At 45.7% G+C, this 19,473-nt stretch overlaps 1 protein-coding gene across 36 annotated transcripts in view; it reads right to left on the bottom strand.

Annotated features, from left to right (window-relative positions):
* The window catches only part of MAP4 (microtubule associated protein 4), a 1,914,856-nt gene that overhangs the window by 708,596 nt on the left and 1,186,787 nt on the right, over positions 1–19,473 (bottom strand). For all 36 annotated transcript variants that reach the window (XM_069210826.1, XM_069210834.1, XM_069210837.1 and 33 more), the window contains one exon: positions 2,366–2,509. In XM_069210826.1, the coding sequence (XP_069066927.1) occupies positions 2,366–2,509 (144 nt within the window). The remainder of the gene's footprint in view (positions 1–2,365; positions 2,510–19,473) is intronic.

Below are 19,473 nucleotides of genomic sequence, written 5' to 3'. Positions count from 1 at the left end.
GCTCGGCACAGGAGGGGGAAAAGGCCTGGCAGCGAAGGGGTTAACGGAAGGCAACATCCACTGTGTATCCTGGACCTGTGACCGCAAGGACATAGATCTAGTGTGTACTAGTTTATCCTTTAAATACTGGCTATGTTTGAACGTAAACAATGGTTGTTGCAGTAAATGTTTGACAATATTTAAAATATGCCAGTTTTCCGATACCACCTGTGTGATAGTGGTGGACGACTACTAAATGCACTAACAGACAATTCTGTCTGAAGTGGCAGGGTGGGGGTCTTGTTTCTAGGAGAGCACCACTGTTATTATTTCTTAAGAGTTTAGTGGCTTTACACACAAGATCCCTGGGATAATCTCTCTGGACTAAGTGAGTGGTTAAATTATGTGCATGTTCCTTTAATCTAGATACTTCGGAACAGTTCTGTCTATTCTGAAGAAATTGGGCAATAGGGAGATTACCTCAAAGCTTTTGGGTGATGACTCCTATAAGACACTAATGAGTTCCAATTCATGGGCATTCTATAAAGCTCCGTTCCTACTGCTCTATTCAATGGCTATATAAGAGGGTCTAGGAAGGGTAGTATATCTGTATATACAAAGTAAAACTCAAAAAACGATTCCTGGAATTGAGCCAAGTCAAACTTAAGAATAGTGTCCTCCTCAAACTCTCCAAATCACATATCTCAGTGATATATTGTTCCCATAGTTTAATGAGAAACCTGAATTTGTTCACATCTGGATATATATGGGTGATATTAAAGCTGTGCATAAAGAGATTTGCCAAGCCTGGGGCAAAGGTACTTCCCATAGATGTCCCGCATACTTGCGGATAAAGACTATTCTCAAACTGAAAAAAAAATCTCTTTCATAGCCAGCTTAGCACAATCCATGATAAAAGAAATAGGACTGACAATCATGAGGGCTCTTAAGCAATAAGGAACGTACAGTTTCCAAAGTTGCATCATGCGGGATACAGGTATAAAGGGACTCTACATCAAACGAGACCAAGAGATCTGTAGTGATGTCAAAACATACCCCTTCCAAGTGTTTCAGAGTATCTTCAGTGTCTTGGAGGTAGAAGGGAATGACATTCACTAAAGGTCTTGAGAACAAATCCACAAATTGTGATAATATTTCCAAAAGGGAACCTAGCTCAGAAACATTGGTCAGCCAGGAAGTGGATGTTGTGTTTTGTGGATTTTTGGTAGCATGTAAAAATATGGAGTTATTTGTTATATCATCTCCCTGATCAATCCATCCAGCCTCCCTGGCTTTTCCCACCAACTGTTTTATCATTGTCTGAAGCCCGCTTGTACAATCTTGTTTGAAGAGACAACAGTGCAGCGGGTCACTCAACTGTTTAAGACATTCCTCTCTGTATGTTGCTGTATCCAGAACAACCGCTGGTCCTGCTTTATCGACTGTCTTAATGATGATAGAAGGGTCAGAAAGCAGGCATTGCACATTTTCCATCACTGTTTTGGACAGGTAAAGAAAGGTTCTGGAACACAAATTTTAGGTATTGAAATTCCTCAATACTTCTCTCTCAAAGGTCAGAACCTCTGAGGGTAAAAGATGTGTTGGTGGATTAAAAGAAGAATTCTTCACCAAAACTGCATTCTCCTCTTTAGGTTCTCCCATAGTTATAATAGGCTCACTGAAAAAATACTGAAGGCGAATTTTGTGGAAGAAACATGGCAATTCTTTGTCAATCAAGAAAACATCTTCCTTGAATGAAGGGACAAACCCTACAGCAGCCTCCTTAGTTTTTGTTGTAAAATGAGTTTGTGGTTCTACATATCTAAATCTAAAAAAGGTTAACAGGTTGAATACAAAAATAAGAGCATTTAAAAATAAAAAATAGAAAAAGTGTAACAAGTTTAAAAAAAAATAAGATCATTGTGCATAAGTTAAACCATTGATAGTAATGATCAACATTTTATTTGTGAAAAAACGGTACGTCCTCTTTCTGTTGACGGAGGATACAGGAATCCAGAGTTCTAATCGCAAACTTTGCACTTCAACAAACTGTGAAAGTGTGAGATCCAATAGAGCTGGGAGGGCTCAGAAGTAAATACAATATGAAAATATAAAGGAAATATGGATACTAGTGAATTAGATTACACTGTCTTCTTACTACTACTTACTGTAACTAATATGCTGAAAGTAGAACCTAAAGAAGGTCAAACAGTACACTCCTGAATTTTCACATATTAGAGTGAAAAATGACTTTAAAAGTAACCCCGAACTTTAAACAATAGATATTCACAAGATGTAAGTTTTTAATCCCCTTTGTCCTCTAATTGAAGGTAAAGAGGTTGCTTAAAGTTAGGAATGGAGGAACAGCTCAAAGGTGTGAACTAACCTGCAGACTGCAGAAGGGTTCCTGGTTCACTATGGAGAAAAGGACAAGGAGCAGCAGTTCGTTTCTCCTCCTCCACCGTACAAGCTCCATCAGCAGGAGCACGCGCTTCTGTGAAGAAATTTACATCGGATTCAGTCACAACATCTGAAAGAAAAAAATGATAAATAAGCAGTCAACATAGAAATGTATAATTTATAAAGCCACAATGCACCCTTAACAATACAGAATAAACTAGACTTGGTCTCCATTTTATACTTCGCCAAAAGGCAGGTGAAATGAAGCCTTACACTGATGAAGCTGGGATGAGTAGTATGTCTACTAGGTTTTCTGGACAGAGACAGCCTTTTTTGGATGAAATGTATCACAGATGCCAAACCTTTGTTTAGAAATAATTGTTTAATATCCTATATTTTGACATTATGTTAGAAAACATCAGGCCATCGGGTGGTAAGAATAGAAGATGGATGCACAAACTGTTACAAAAAATGAATTCTATTTCCAAACCTAGCAGGACATCTACACATTCATTGTTTTTTTTTGTTTTTGTTTTTTAACGTGTTTTTTATTTATTTTATTTTTTAGGAAAACGAGGTACATTGCAAGAGTCAAGTCTGATGGCAACCCCAGCAGGCAGAGAAACTTCATAAAGAGTCACCCGTATTAAGTTATTCAGCAATATGCAGCATCAAAGATCATGTCTTTCTTACAATGCAATCCTAGTTCACATTTTTATTACACCACTTTAAACAATAATCCTCGCTTGCAACATACAGGTTACGATATACAGCATTGGGTCATAGATGTTGTTGCATGCCACAGCGTGAGTGACAGAAAATCCAACAACATAAGGGTAATGTTCTGTATGTTCAAGTCCAGTCTACATCTGATTTTCTGGCTCTTGCATTCTGTGGTCTCCCTCAGGCATCATACTTGTGCAAATTCTGTAAATGTGGAGGTTTAGATGGACCCTTACGACTTTATTGTTAAATTTGATTGGTAGCATAAACTGCAAAGGTAACTTAGGAGAAGTCAGTACCCAAACAGATACCACTGCTATGAAGAATGCATTTACAACACAGCACCATTATATAAGCCAGAAAGAGACCACTTTAGTTCCACAACTGTGAGACTTCCAGTCCAATTTCCGGTTAATTTTAAGCAATAACTGCAGTTTACACATCTTTAGGTTTAAACATGGAATTATTGGACAAAGAAAGGCTTCCTGCCCTCATTTGACCAAATAGAATATTAACTGCATGTACTTCCGCTTTCATGGAAACAAAAACTGTCCAGACCCATCAGCTGTTTCAACAGCACACTGGGAAATGCATGTTTTAAAGTGTTTTCCTCCCTCAAAAAAAAAAAAAGAAAGAAACCTCCAATAATTAGCCATTGCAGTGCATGAGCCTGAGGAAGGTTGGACCACTTGGCCCAAATGACAAAATGACATAATCAAATAGTCTTGTTATCAACGCAATGCTCCAAGCACAGCTCAGAAATATATTCATCTTATTGCAAGCAGAAAAACTGGTAATATTTTTCTAGATCTTACACACAGTTCGAAGGAGAAGTAGAAAAACATTTTACTTCCTTTAGGTGATGACTTTCTGCTGGATACTCGATTGTAGATTCCCCACCTTTAGAATATCCCCAGGCACCAGTTGAGATTTGGAGAATTCCTCTAGCAATACTCCAGCATGCTGGGAGGTAGCGCCGTCTGGTTCCGCATTCCATATCACTCCAGAAATGAGAGAGAATCAGTTCCTTTGTTTTCGAGCCCATTCGTGTAGATCCAGAATTTCATTACTGACTTTGGGCCTGATTTAGAGTTTGGTGGATGGGGTTACTCAGTCACAAATGTGACCGATATCCCATCTGCTATATAACAATCCCATGATGTCATATGGGAATCGTAATATGGCAGATGGGATATCCGTCAAATTTGTGATGGAGTAACCCATTTGCCAAACTCTAAATCTGGCCCTTTGCCTTCTGATGACTCCAAAAACTTGTGAGGGTGTCCTAGAGCATGATGTCGCCACCAAAAACTACATGACCCAAACTGTGCTGAGACTTTCAGGAAGCAGATGTCTGCCACTGACTCATACAAGGTATACTTTTGCTGCTTGGGCAATGGTCAAGACTCTAAGGTATGCTTTCTTGTATCCCAAGGTGATTTAGGAACAGGACACAAAACTCTGTTGCTAAACATTAGAGAAGGTTGGGGTGCAAGCGCATGCCCCCTCATGTTTCAGATCATTGGCCTGCTGGATATTTGGTGACACCTGTAAAAGTCCACTGCTTGCTTCAAGTCTTCTAGTAAGTCCAAACCAAAGTCTAAGCTCAAGAAAGCCAGTCGGGATTCAACGCCATCCGCCAAAGTCTAGCACAGCAACGTAAAGGTATCTTGATCAAGACTACTCCTCGCAATGTCTGCTGAATCAAACCTGACTGAGCAACTGGTCCCTGCACGCCCCAAGTTTCCCAGCTGTTGTCTACGCCACAGCAAATTACAGCCTTTAAACAGGCATATCCAAGATTTTGTATTGCACTTACTTTTTCAATCCCAACTCCAGTGCTGCAGACATCAGCCCTGTACAGTTGGGGTTGACAGCAGGACCTGGCTGCAGCACTGTCCTGCGCATCACCTACTACCGGCAGCCTTGTGTTTTCTATGCCTCTAGATTCCTAACACGAGTGCCTTGGGGCCAGAAGTGTTATAGTGTCTCCACATGCCTGTGTATTTCTTTTCGCTGTGCCAATGTTCTATATCATAACTGATTCACAAAATATTCATAAAACAGAAGTCTGATCAGGCATCTAAACTGCTGCTCTCAGATTCACAATCGTTTTTTGGTTCACAAACTGTGTCTGGTTTCTATGTTTTATCATGGTGTGATTGTCGAGTTTTCCACCTCTCAGGGTACCCTTCAGAACCCAAATGTGGACAAATACTTATGAGGAAGGCTGCCCAAATGGGTGGGGTTTGGGGGTGCAGGGTGTGGTTGAAAGTCAGACCCTGCTGTCAAAACCCACTAAGCAAAGTTCACTGCCCTGTGCAGTTCACAATGGGTTAATAAAGCACATCATAAAAAACAATTAAGTGCACAAAAAACAAGGTTAAAGATTAGTTATCGTACAGAAAACTAAAATCAGAGACAACTGTATGTAAAGCACAATGCACACTATAAGCGCATGCATCCTACTATCTTCACTACAGCAGTTTGGTGAGGGCTTCTGATAAAAGGCAACTAAAAAAGAAACCTTGGGGGGGGGACGGAGTGGAGGGGAGGGGGAGAGGTATGCATTTTTATTTTCATACTACAACTTGCAAATGTCAGCACTTTTAACATTTTGGGTGAACTAACCATTAACTACTTTCTTTCTGTGAATCTAGAAAAAATATATATATACACACACACACATAATACACATAGATCTGTATGTGTGTAGCATGTAGATATATATATATATATTACACACATTTACTTAATTAAAATCACAGCATACAAGTCGCACAAACATAAATATCATAATTTGAAGTATATACAAGCAAGCACACATTACACCATTGTTGAAAGAAAACAATATTAGAATCTGGCCAACTAAACACTAACGTAGGAAACTTTGCAAATAGGTCATATTTAAATGTGAGAGGGTCGTTGCTACAACAGAAAATTAAAAATCTTGCCCTTAAGCCACAATAGACGTTAGCTGCTGATTATTAGTTTTTAAGGTATTCTGATGGTTCTCTATATGATGCATCCTGCCAGACTACTTCATACAGTGTAGTAGGACTAGAGGTGGCAGCTCGTTTTCCTTTGATCACTGTAATAATCAAATGTTTGGGTCTGGTTTTCGTTCCGGATTAAAGTGCACATCCCTAAAGGCGAAGCCCGTTACACTGGGCTTTCCCAGTGACAGCTTGCAGCTTGATGTTCAATCGTCCTTAGGAGCTAATGATGTTCAAGCGTCCATATGGTCACAAAAAACTTCTTCTGGCGCCAAAGAACAAGTTACTTATCTTTGGTAACATCTTATCTGGTAGACTATCTAGCTGCAGGTTTACCTTAGATTTATTCCCAGGCGTCAAAATGGTTGCAGAAATTTTTTGTGAGCAGTACTCCTGTGCACTGATAGGTGCTGTTCGGCTCTGTGTGGCAGCCCCTTCGCCAGTGTCATAAGTGGCGTGCGTGGTGCCTATATAGGCACCATCTTAGCATGCTGACATCAGTTTATTTTTGTGACTTTCCATGGCAGGAGCATGGAGACACACAGAACACTAACCACTGTGGTGGAAAACTAGGGCCCTGAAAGGGGAAAAACCCTGTCCCTATAAATCCATGCACTGAGCGGGATAATAGATGAGTCACTAAGGAACATGCGGCTAGACACAGCCTCTACCAGTTAAGGGGTTACTGAAGGTAAGCAACTTGTTCATATGATAGAGACTTCCAGCCACAGATTCCTTACCTTAGGATACCCAAGCAATACATCCGTAGAGGTGGGTCTGTTAAACCATTTCACACCAAAAAGTCTTGCAGTACCGAACAGGCAAAATGCCCGTCCAGACAGACCTGACTGTTCAGGCAATAGTGCTTGATGACCGTGTGCAGAGAAGCTCAGGTTGCTGACCGGCAGTTGTCCAGGAATGGAACTTTGTGTGCTAACGCAGTGGTCGCAGCCTTAGCTCTGGTGGAATGAGCACGCAAACCCTCAGGGGGTTGCTTCTTGGCCAGCGCATAACAGATTTTAATACACAGCATGATCTATCAGGGGATGGTCTGTTTTGGCATGGCCTTCTCCTTTTTTGCTCCAACATATCCCACAAAAAGTTTGCCATTCACTCAGAACTCTTTGGTGTGGTCAAGGTAGAAAGAAAATGCTCTTTTTGGGTCCAGTCTGTGAAGTTGCTGTCCTTCCTTAGAGGGATGCAGTGGTGCATAAAAGGTAGGCAGGGTGATGGAGTTGACTACTTGAAAGGGAGTGGCCACCACTGGAAGAAAGGAAGCTCTGGTGCAAAGGACTAACTTGTCGGGGAAGAAGTTGAGGTACGGAGGCTCAGAAGACAAAGCCTGGAGCTCATTGACCCTCCAGGTGTAAGTTATGGCCACTAAGAAGCCATCTTGATGGTAAGGAGCCTGAGAGGTCAGCTGTGCAGTGGCTCAAAGGGAGAGCACATTATAAAGGTGAGTACTAGATTAAGGTCCCAATGAGGCACAATGAAGGTGGGAACATGTTTTGAAGACAGTCAGAGAAAGGCTGAGATGGCAGAAAGTTAGCTCTTTGCTGTGCCCAAAGCAGAGTCCTGCTGGGTAAGAGAAAGAATAAAAACAAAGACCTGAGAAAGGGGAGCAGAAAGAGGGTCAACCTGTTTTTCTCCACTCCTTGCAACAAACTTGCCCTAACAACAGGCATATACTGTCTTGGTAGAGAAACTCCTGGCTGCCAAGTTAACATTGCAGACTTCAGGCGGAAGGTCGAAAACTGTCAACAGTCATAGCTCAATCTCCATGCATGAAGAACAAGTTACTTAAATTTGGTAACGCCTTATCTGGGAGAAATGACCTAGCTGCAGATTCCTTACCTTAGAATTCTCCCCAAGTGCCAGACTGGATCCGGAATTTTTTTTGCACAGTACCTCTGCACATCGGTAGAAGGCACACTGTGACTCCTTATTGACGTCGTCCACTGGATAGGACGTCGACGGAGTCCATATAATCACTCCCCTGACGCGCTGACATCAGTTTCTTCTGTGACCAGAATCCACATAACAATGCAGAGCCACCATAGAAACAGGCAATGGAACAGTGTGCCAAAAAGAGAAAAAGATGTAATTCTAAAATTACCACCACTCAATGGAAATGCTTGGTAGGATGAGACCAAGCAAGGGATCATGAGGTAAAATAAAGTATTTTGCAGAATGGGGATGGATAGGTGGGTCGGTAAGGAATATGCGACTAGTCTGTGTCTCTACCAGATAAGGCGTTACCAAAGGTAAGTAACTTGTTCATCTGATAGAGACAATTAGCCGCAGATTTCTAACCTTAGAATAGATACCAAAGCAATATAAACCCAGGACGTGGGTCTGCAAACACATCCCACCCAATCCTTACAAATATGTAAGGGAGCTAACTTAAGGCTGAATAGACCGGCACAGTTAGAGACAAAGGTGAGAAAGAACATGCACCCCAACCAGAAGAATAGTGGAAGACCACAAAACATTGCAAAAAGACATGGAATGCCATGAGGAGCGGAGCACATGGCAACGAGAAAGGAATCTATAGTAAACATTTGAGAGGATAATAAACATGTATAGCCCTAAGGTAGGAGTTGTACCTCTAAAAGGGCGAAGGACGAAGGTGAAAGACCAACGCAAAAATCACTCAGATAATTGGGAGGGAACACCCATGCATACATGTTACCTCAGCAGGATGCAAAGGCTAAACAGGCAACAAATAGAAAGTCAACACTGGTAGGAAGAGTAAGTCGAAAAACAGATGGCACTTCTCCAGGAACACCAACTGAGGAGCTGTCGAGAAGTGTAACATAACCGTAATGCATTTAAAAAGTAACAAGAAGAGGCAAGGCGTACCATGTGCGCAACAGATAATGAAAAATCGAAGAGATTGGAATAGAGACATGCCGAAACACTGACATGCACACATATAGATGTAACAAGAAGGTGTCCGTACAAAAGTATTACATAGATAGAGTCCAGGTAGACAAAGACGTGAAAACTGATATAAAGACGTAGAACCTAATATTTGTCGGCATACATATATAGATACATAGTACATGGAAATAGAGTAAAAAAAAGGGGCTAAACGAATGGCAACCCTGTAACAAAAGAAGAGGGGAAAGAGAAAATAATCCAACCCCTCTAGGAAGGAAAAGCCTGTTAAGCAGGAAAAGAACTGCTAACAGACAAACACAAAAAAGCTGGCAGAACAACCTGCCTATAGGAACAAGAGAAACTTTGTGGAATATGAAACAAGGTCGACACCAGGAGGGAAATCGTCACAGGACACTAAGCCAAACATAGAAAGCCAAGATAATGGCAACGAGTAGTCCAGCAGATGGAAAAGAGTTTCTGAAGGAAAAACCAAAGGAAAAAGTAAAGGTGGCATTGACTCTCAGAATGGGATCTAAACAGTGGACCTGCAGGAGTGTGGAAGGTCAAAGCAAATGTACGTACTGGAGACTACTGCTCTGAGCAACAGAACGAAATATGGCTAGAGAGGAAAAAGGGCACCAAAAGGAAGACATAACTACTGTTGTGTAGCCGACAGTGTAGGATTAAGCAAGTGCTAGGACAGGATGAAGCAAGTGCTAGGACAAGATGAAGCAAGTGCTAGGACAGGAATCTTACACACTAACTGCTGGAACATAGCGGAGGAAAGACAACCAAGGTACACAAAAAGAAAGGGAAGGGACAGAAACAACCTAATGGTGAACTGTAGCCAGGATCAGACAAAATGGTAAGAAGGAGGACTACTATGTCCATGAAGAGGACAAAGACTGTGGCACATGGCCAAACAAAATTATGTGGGCCAATGCACAAAGAGGATATAGCAGACCATGAGAAAGTTAAAAATGGAATAGGTGCACCATAAGGGTGACAGTGTGCCCACTGTAAAGTAGCAAACCAGAAAAGACGTTACAATAAGGAATAAAAAAGGAACACTTCCAATGGAAGATGTACCATGGATTTAAAAGCAGAACACCTCCTTGCACCCAATAGGAAAGGACGGGACCAAAAACAGAGGTGCCAACCCCCTCCCCCCCCCTGGAAAATAAAAAAAGGGGGGAAAGACAGAACTTAGACAAAGAGTCCTTACTTATCCAAGAAACTACAAATAGTAACAACTTCCAAAGGAAGGACCTAACAAGGTCCCTTCAGGGAACAGCCACCATAAAAAGATGGCTAAAAGCCTACAGCAAGTGCTTCTTAAAGAGAGGGGAACTGAAAACGACTCTCACAGGATAAAGAACCCCAAGGACAGCAAACCTCTTAGGCGAAACGCCCATAAGCAGAGAAAACAGAAGACCCTCTCTAAGAGGAATGAGACCAAAACAGAGTCACTCAAAATAATGGAATATGTCCACAACAAGAGGAAAAAGACCACACACCTGCAGACGCAGGAACACAATCCAGGCCACTAGGCAGTTTGAATATAATAAGAAAAAGCACCTGCAAGGAACAGGAACACCACACTGGGTGTCATACTAGAAGCATGATGCCCACTGCTCATAAGGGCAGTAGAAAGAAGCAACAGGGGAATAAAAAGGCCCCAGAACAAAGGAAGGAAAGCAATACAGATTTGGGAGACCCCCCTGTACCACCAGGAAGCGTCAAGACTGAGTGCCACCATAAGCATCTCTAAAGCGATGTAAAGCTGAGTCAGCATGACACCAAAACATGAGGTGCCATCAAAAGGCATGTCCAGTAAAGATGTCTGCACAGCCTCCGAAAAAAAAAAAGGATGCAGCCATGCTCGCCAACCCAGAGCCACTGAAGAGGCCATAACCCGTCCAACAGAATTGGTGGTATCCATACCACATCGGATACTAAGATTGACAGCTTGCAGACCATCCCGTACTAAGGGAAGTAAAAAATTCCTAGCCTCCCCAGGTATAGAAGGCAAAACACACTCCACCGAGTCCCACAAGACGCAGGAGAAGCGAGCAAGGACACAAGAAGTGTTGACTGAACACAGGGCAAAGCTAGAAGAAGCGAAAATCTGCCTAACGGAAGTGTCCACCTGTCTGACCTCTCACTCTGGAGGAACAGGAGGGACATGAGTAAGACTCTGTGACGCCAAAGCAGCTTGCATCACAAAGGGTCAGTGGACAATTGAACAGTAGGAAGTTATAAGTGCAACACTTCCAAAACATGGTTTAACTTGTTTGCTAGAGCAGAACTCGCTTTTGCAGCCAACCCAGAGGATGACAGATGGGGAGGAGTCCTGACCACTAGCGTTGCCCAAGTCAAATAACCAATTTAATGTGGAAGCGGAATGGTTTCAGAAATGGGAGGCAGACAATCCAAACCATGTTCCTCTGTTTGAGGAACTGGAGGGTGAGCCCCAGAAGACATAGGGCAAGAATCTGAAATAGCCGACTCAATTGGTGCTGCAACCGGCATCAGTGTCGACCCATGTCGAGAGGGTGAGACCATGACATCGGAAGGTTTGTTGATCGACTCCGGTGAGACAACAATGTGGGCATTGAGCTAAGTCAAGTGCACCACCACCACCACTGGAGTCAGCAAGGTAGAACTCGACGGTGACAACAGAGCCGGTAGAGAAGAATCAGGCACGGAAGATGGAAGCTGTAGGAGGCCGTGCACCAGCGCCAAAATGACTCCGGAGATGGAGTCGGGGGGCCCAACAGGCACAGAGGACGAAGCCACTGGTGAAGATCCCATCAGGGCATTTTCCACTTCCTTTGGGCTCAAAGGCGCTCCAGAGGAAGGGACAGGCCCAAAAATGGCATGCAGGGACATGTAATAGTCCTGCATCTTAGCCAGTCGTTCCGGGGCTAGAAAAATCCGGGAGACGCAGGGTGAACTCCTGTGCAGACTCATCCTCATAAGAATGGGAGGAGCCATGTGGAGAAAGTAAAGGATGCAACTTCGACCGTGGACAATGCTTACCTTGAGACTCCGATGGAGCCACATGCGAACGACTCCTACAGCATTCACACAGACGGGGCTTGGAAGGAGAAGGACTCTGATGCCTATGGGGGTCTTGGGAAGACTGCAACAACCGTGCCACCAGGAGCTTTATCTGCCGCTCCCTCAATGTTTTCGGCCTCAAATGCTGACAGGCGTCGCAATCGTTCTGGTAGACGACATCGATATGAAGTCGCACAGTGCCCTCTACTGACACACAGAGGTACTGAATTTTTTTTCCAGATCCAGTCTTGTGCCTGGGGAGAATTCTAAAGTAAGGAATCTGCGGCTAGTTGTCTTAATCAGATGAATGAATATTCACAGGTTCGGGTGGAGAATCCTCCCCAGCTGATTTGAAAGAAGATCCTCCTGAATAGGCAGCCTGGGTGGAGGACTGATTGCCATGCTCAACAGCTGGTGATACCAAACTCTGTGCCCTGGTGTTCAGAGTACCTGCCAGGTGTTGAACCACCTGAGATATGCTCTGATGTTCCAGTCATGTCCGCAGGTGCAGGACCTCCTGACAAAGGGCCCACGACTCCACCCTGCCTTGTTTGTTGCACTACCACAAGGCGGTGGTGTTGTCCATGAACACCTGCAATAGCCTTCCCTTGAGGGAGGGTAGAAAGCCTTTCAATGCCAGACTGATACCTCGGAGCTCCAGTAAGGTGATATGGCATTCGGATTCCACTGGAGACCAAAGGACTCTGATCGTCACCTCTCCCAGATGGCTGCCCCATCCCAGGCGTGATGCATCTGTGACTACTGTCATATCTGGTTGGGAAGGGGCGGTGAGGAATCTGGTGCTGACCCAATTGTGGTTTGCATGTCTTTTGCAGTTCTCTCCAAGATCTGGACCTTGTCGGAGAGATTTCCCTGACGCTGCAGCCACTGGAACTTCAAGTCTTGCTGTAGAGCCTGCATATGCTAGCAGGTATGTGTCACAAGCAGGATACCGAAAGCTCACCAGCATCAGAGTCAGTCTTACCAAACCCCAATATAAAGGCTGAAACATTGGTATCATAGCCTGAATAACCTGGAATCATGCTTCGGAAGGATAAGTCCAAAACTGCAAAGTGTCCAGAACAGCTCAGATGTAAGCATCTGAGAGGTAGTCAGGTGTGACTTCAGCATGTGGATAGTGAAACCCAGAGAATGCAGGAAGGCCATCATAGTCATTAGGTGGGAGACAACTGCCTGGGGCCTGTCTGCCTTCAACAACCAGTCAACAGGATGGGTGAAGACTGATATCCCTGATCTCCGCAGATGAGCTGCAACCACAGTCATCACCTTGGTGAACACCTGAGGGTCGCTGTCAAGGCCAAAAGGGAGTACATCAAGCTGAAAGTGCTTGTGATTCAACATAAATCACAGGTCACAGAAGATGGGAATGTGGAAGTATGTGTCCTGCAAGTCTAAAGCTACCATCCAGTAAGCCAGGTTCAGGGCAGACAAGACTTGAGCGAGCGTGAGCATTTTGAACTTCTCCTTTTTGAGGAAGACATTGAGAGGGCACAGGTCTAGGACAGTATGATGGCCTCAGACTTTTTTGGGCACCAGAAAGTAGCAAGAAAAACAACTATGACCATGGGTGTGTCAGCACTCTCTCTATAGTTTCCTTGGAGACGCCACTTCCTGACAGAGCAAGGAGAAGGGGTCCTCCTCAGCCTGTCGTAAGTGGGTGGCATGGGTGGAGGGGTAGTCATGAAGAAGAGGGAGTACCCCCTTCAGACTATTTGGAAAGCCCAGCGGTCTGATGTTATCAACCTCCAGTAGTGCAGGTGATGGCGTATCCTGCCTCCTACTGGTTGTCCATAATGATTGGAGGGTGAAATAAAGAGGTTTGGAGGCGGAGGCTGAGGCTGCTGGGGGAGGGGAATATGGTGGGCTGGCCCAACCTGTGGTTGCCTGACCCATGGGATCTGGGTGTAGTGCATCCTCGGTCACGCACAGACTGGGGAGCTTGTTTGCTTTGGTGGCTGGATGGGTAAAGATGCAGCTGGAAGCCCATTCCGTGGCCATGAAAGGAGCGAAAGGGAGACTGGGGTTGGTAAGGAGCCAGGGAAAGGCTCAAGGACCTGGTTGTAGCTCTGCTATCCTTGAAGCGCTTCAGGGTTGAGTCTGCTGTGTCGCTGAAGAGACTGGAGCCATCAAAGGACATGTCCACAAGCGAAGCTTGGACATCCATTGAAAAAACAGTCGTCTTCAGCCAGGGGTGGCATTGTAAGGCCCACAACAACAAAAATGCTCTGCGTAGCAAGTCGGCCGTATTCTCACAGCGGATCGTGACCTTTGTTACATCATTCCTATCTGTCATAGCTTGGCAGAGTAAAGCCCAGGCCTCATTCGGGACCATGAGCAGCACCTGCACAACCGAATCCCAAAGTAAATCGAAGTAACAGCCCAAAAGGGATGCATTGTTCACAGACCACGGTGCCTGGCTGGTGGAAGAAAACATTTTCTTGCCTAAGAAGTCTAGCCACTTGAATTCCCTATCTGGTTTAGTGGTGGAGAATGCACCAGGATTTACACAGGAAGTGGAGGCTTGGACCACCAAGATCTATGGGTAGGGCGTTGTGTGAGGAAACCAGGGAAATCCAGTGTGGGTGGATGTCAGTGGGCAATTGCCCTGTTCACAGAAGCCCCTGTTCAGGACTTCGACCAGGCCCCGAACTTGAAGTCCGTAAGTGCTTCATTGAATGAGAAAAGTGGTTCTGAGCGGTTAACTCCAGGTTAAAGCACCTTTGTCAAGACAGTCTTGACTGCCACTGAGGGCTGGCTAAGACGGAAGACCTCGGCTGCCCTTCTCACCACCATAGCAGAAGATGCTCCCTCTGCCATAGCCAAGAGAGACCATGCCAGTACCTGGGGAGGTGTCCAGTCTACCGGTGTCTGCCAGTTCCTCACACCAGTCCATGCTGGGGTCCAGAGGCTAGTATTCTTCAGGATCCAGTGGCCCCTCCCATTCTTCCCCAAATTCCAGACCACTGGAATAGGGCTCAGGCTCTGTTCTGGAGGGTATGGCTCCAGTCGGTACCAGAGTCTGCATTGGGGGAAGGCTCTTCTGACTCGATGTCAAAGTAAAGGATGAGAATGAGGGGGCAGTAGCCAGAGGGTGTCGATTGTACTGGGAGTGTAGAATTCAGGACTGGCGTCAGGAAAGGTTGAGGTGGTTTGACGGTCACCGGTCTGGATTCATCTGTGGACCCAAGGCGTGCGACTGACACTGAAAGCAGATATTGTGGCGGAGGACCAATAGGGCCCGCTCTCGAACCAGAGGGCCCGAAGGCGCTCCAATGGGGATAAGCAGCCTAAATATGAGGTGCATGAACTCATACAAATCTCAGAGCTGGGCTGGGTCCCCCTCCCTCTGGCTCCCGGAAACTCGGGGAGGTGCAGAGATGGCCCAGGTGCAGGCTCAACTGCAGAGCCAGACCTCGAGTGACGACGCTCCCTTGTTTCGTCGGATGACTTTAACAGACAAGGCGAAGTTGAAGACCTCTGACTTCTTACTCTTCTTTGTCTTATGGGACTTACTAAGGACGACTTTGATTGTAACTTAGATCAATTGACCAAAAACTAATCCCGGGACCTTCCTCTCTACCAGGATCAAGACAGTTGTGGTATTGCATTTCGAGCTGCAAGGAGCTTGCGCAATCGCTCCCTCATGGCCTGGGGGTGTATGGCAGGACAATTGATGCAGGTCTTGGCACCGCCGTCTTGCTCAAGACACCAGAGGCAGATGAAGTGTAGGTCAGTCACCGACATTTGCCACATCCCACAGGGCCTGAAGCCAATATTCATTTTGGACATCTCTGCCACACCAGGAGATAACTCTCAAAAAAACACTACAAGAGTTGAAAAAAGGCCAGTCACAAAATGACTGGGGGTAGCTCTATCTGAATCTGTACTGAGTGGCTGACTGGCGCAGAAAAAAAATGACTGGCGCAGAACGAAAAGGACTGGCGTCAGACTGCTGGGGTAGTGTGTATATAGGCAGAGTGTACATCATTTCTGGAGTGGATGATTCAGCCGACGGTATGCAGAGCCGAACGACACCACCTATCAGTTCACAGGGGTACTGCTCACAACAACAAAAAATCCAGATCCAGTTTGACGTCTGGGGATAATTCTAAGGTAAGGAATATGCAGCTAGAAGTCTCTATCAGATAGGCCTTACTGGGCCTGACACCAAGCTGCACACAGAACCATCAAGTTGGACAGACATGGTACTAAATTAGCATCTGTCACAACACTATAGATCACTGAGCAGGAGAGGTTGGGCAAAAAACAAACAAATGGTAGGCAAGGTATCACAATGCTGGGAGGTTTTAGACTACACACGAGTAGCAAAGTAGGTTCTACAAGTCCCCCTCTAAATTTTCTTGTTACAGAAACGAGGGAAGGAGTTGGTTGATTCTATTCCACACACAGCAAAACACTGGGAAGAACTAGAATTTCTAATCAAAATGATGTATTATCTAAATCCAGAAATGGCACCATGAGTCCACTACATGACCAGCGGCAGACAGAATCACATTTTATGTAATAAAATACGTATTCATTGTTAGGCTATGATGTCAATAAGGAGCAAGTGAGCATAACTAACTGAAACTAGGTCAATACTGCGTCTTCAACCTGAGGTAAAACTAAGGAAAAAGGTGTTAACAGCATAACACACACTGGGAAAGCCAATAGGGCTGGCAAGCATTGTTATTTACAAGCTAGACCTAGTGGCTTTACCAATGTTTGTTGGTTCAGTAGCAGAAAGCAGCACAGCAGCGGAATAACTGTAGAGCTGGCAGAAGAAAACAATCAACGGTCATGCTCAGTATCAGCAGTGTCCCAGTAGCGGGAAAGAGGAGCGGTTTGGCTGCCCTTTTAGTGCCAAGCGCACGTCTGAGCGCTGGAAAAAAACATCCTAAAGCGGTCATAAAAAAAATAACACAAAGCAAGCAAGACAAAATATTGAATGTGTGATGATCGATGGTTAGCACTTTTCAGAAGTATTATTAGTCCCTCAAACATCACTATGGAGGTGGAAGAGGTAAAAGAAAGTGAGATTAAAATACTCCTGCTGCACAAACACCCTCTAATGATGGTGTAGGAAAGTACCATCTTGCCTGGCATGTTACCCCCATTTTTCACTGTATATATGTTGTTTTAGTTGTATGTGTCACTGGGACCCTGGTAACCCAGGGCCCCTGTGCTCATAAGTGTGCCTGAATGTGTTACCTGTGTAGTGACTAACTGTCTCACTGAGGCTCTGCTAACCAGAACCTCAGTGGTTATGCTCTCTCATTTCTTTCCAAATTGTCACTGACAGGCTAGTGACCATTTTTAACAATTCACATTGGCTTACTGGAACACCCTTATAATTCCCTAGTATATGGTACTGAGGTACCCAGGGTATTGGGGTTCCAGGAGATCCCTATGGGCTGCAGCATTTCTTTTGCCACCCATAGGGAGCTCTGACAATTCTTACACAGACCTGCCACTGCAGCCTGAGTGAAATAACGTCCACGTTATTTCACAGCCATTTTACACTGCACTTAAGTAACTTATAAGTCACCTATATGTCTAACCTTTACCTGGTAAAGGTTAGGTGCAAAGTTACTTAGTGTGAGGGCACCCTGGCACTAGCCAAGGTGCCCCCACATTGTTCAGAGCCAATTCCCTGAACTTTGTGAGTGCGGGGACACCATTACACGCGTGCACTACATATAGGTCACTACCTATATGTAGCTTCACAATGGTAACTCCGAATATGGCCATGTAACATGTCTATGATCATGGAATTGCCCCCTCTATGCCATCCTAGCATAGTTGGCACAATCCCATGATCCCAGTGGTCTGTAGCACAGACCCTGGTACTGCCAAACTGCCCTTCCTGGGGTTTCACTGCAGCTGCTGCCAACCCCTCAGACAGGCAGCTGCCCTCCTGGGGTCCAGCCAGGCCTGGCCCAGGATGGCAGAACAAAGAACTTCCTCTGAGAGAGGGTGTGACACCCTCTCCCTTTGGAAAATGGTGTGAAGGCAGGGGAGGAGTAGCCTCCCCCAGCCTCTGGAAATGCTTTGTTGGGCACAGATGTGCCCAATTCTGCATAAGCCAGTCTACACCGGTTCAGGGACCCCTTAGCCCCTGCTCTGGCGCGAAACTGGACAAAGGAAAGGGGAGTGACCACTCCCCTGACCTGCACCTCCCCTGGGAGGTGTCCAGAGCTCCTCCAGTGTGCTCCAGACCTCTGCCATCTTGGAAACAGAGGTGCTGCTGGCACACTGGACTGCTCTGAGTGGCCAGTGCCACCAGGTGACGTCAGAGACTCCTTGTGATAGGCTCCTTCAGGTGTTGCTAGCCTATCCTCTCTCCTAGGTAGCCAAACCCTCTTTTCTGGCTATTTAGGGTCTCTGCCTCTGGGGAAACTTTAGATAACGAATGCAAGAGCTCATCCGAGTTCCTCTGCATCTCTCTCTTCACCTTCTGATAAGGAATCGACTGCTGACCGCGCTGGAAGCCTGCAAACCTGCAACATAGTAGCAAAGACGACTACTGCAACTCTGTAACGCTGATCCTGCCACCTTCTCGACTGTTTTCCTGCTTGTGCATGCTGTGGGGGTAGTCTGCCTCCTCTCTGCACCAGAAGCTCCGAAGAAATCTCCCGTGGGTCGACGGAATCTTCCCCCTGCAACCGCAGGCACCAAAAAGCTGCATTACCGGTCTCTTGGGTCTCCTCTCAGCACGACGAGCGAGGTCCCTCGAATCCAGCGACTCTGTCCAAGTGACCCCCACAGTCCAGTGACTCTTCAGTCCAAGTTTGGTGGAGGTAAGTCCTTGCCTCACCTCGCTGGGCTGCATTGCTGGGAACCGCGACTTTGCAGCTACTCCGGCCCCTGTGCACTTCCGGCGGAAATCCTTTGTGCACAGCCAAGCCTGGGTCCACGGCACTCTAACCTGCATTGCACGACTTTCTAAGTTGGTCTCCGGCGACGTGGGACTCCTTTGTGCAACTTCGGCGAGCACCGTTTCACGCATCCTCGTAGTGCCTGTTTCTGGCACTTCTCCGGGTGCTACCTGCTTCAGTGAGGGCTCTTTGTCTTGCTCGACGTCCCCTCTCTCTTCAGGTCCAATTTGCGACCTCCTGGTCCCTCCTGGGCCCCAGCAGCGTCCAAAAACGCCAAACGCACGATTTGCGACTAGCAAGGCTTGTTGGCGTCCTTCCGGCAGGAAAACACTTCTGCACGACTCTCCAAGGCGAGAGGGATCCGTCCACCAAAGGGGAAGTCTCTAGCCCTTTTCGTTCCTGCAGAAACCTCAGCTTCTTCTGTCCAGTAGAAGCTTCTTTGCACCCGCAGCTGGCATTTCCTGGGCATCTGCCCATCTCCGACTTGCTTGTGACTTTTGGACTTGGTCCCCTTGTTCCACAGGTACCCG

This window comes from Pleurodeles waltl, chromosome 10 (assembly GCF_031143425.1).
Source record: "Pleurodeles waltl isolate 20211129_DDA chromosome 10, aPleWal1.hap1.20221129, whole genome shotgun sequence".
In the NCBI taxonomy this organism is placed as follows: domain Eukaryota; kingdom Metazoa; phylum Chordata; class Amphibia; order Caudata; family Salamandridae; genus Pleurodeles; species Pleurodeles waltl.
The sequence above is the reverse complement of the archived record's forward strand: the minus strand, read 5'-3'. Positions and strand labels throughout refer to the sequence as shown.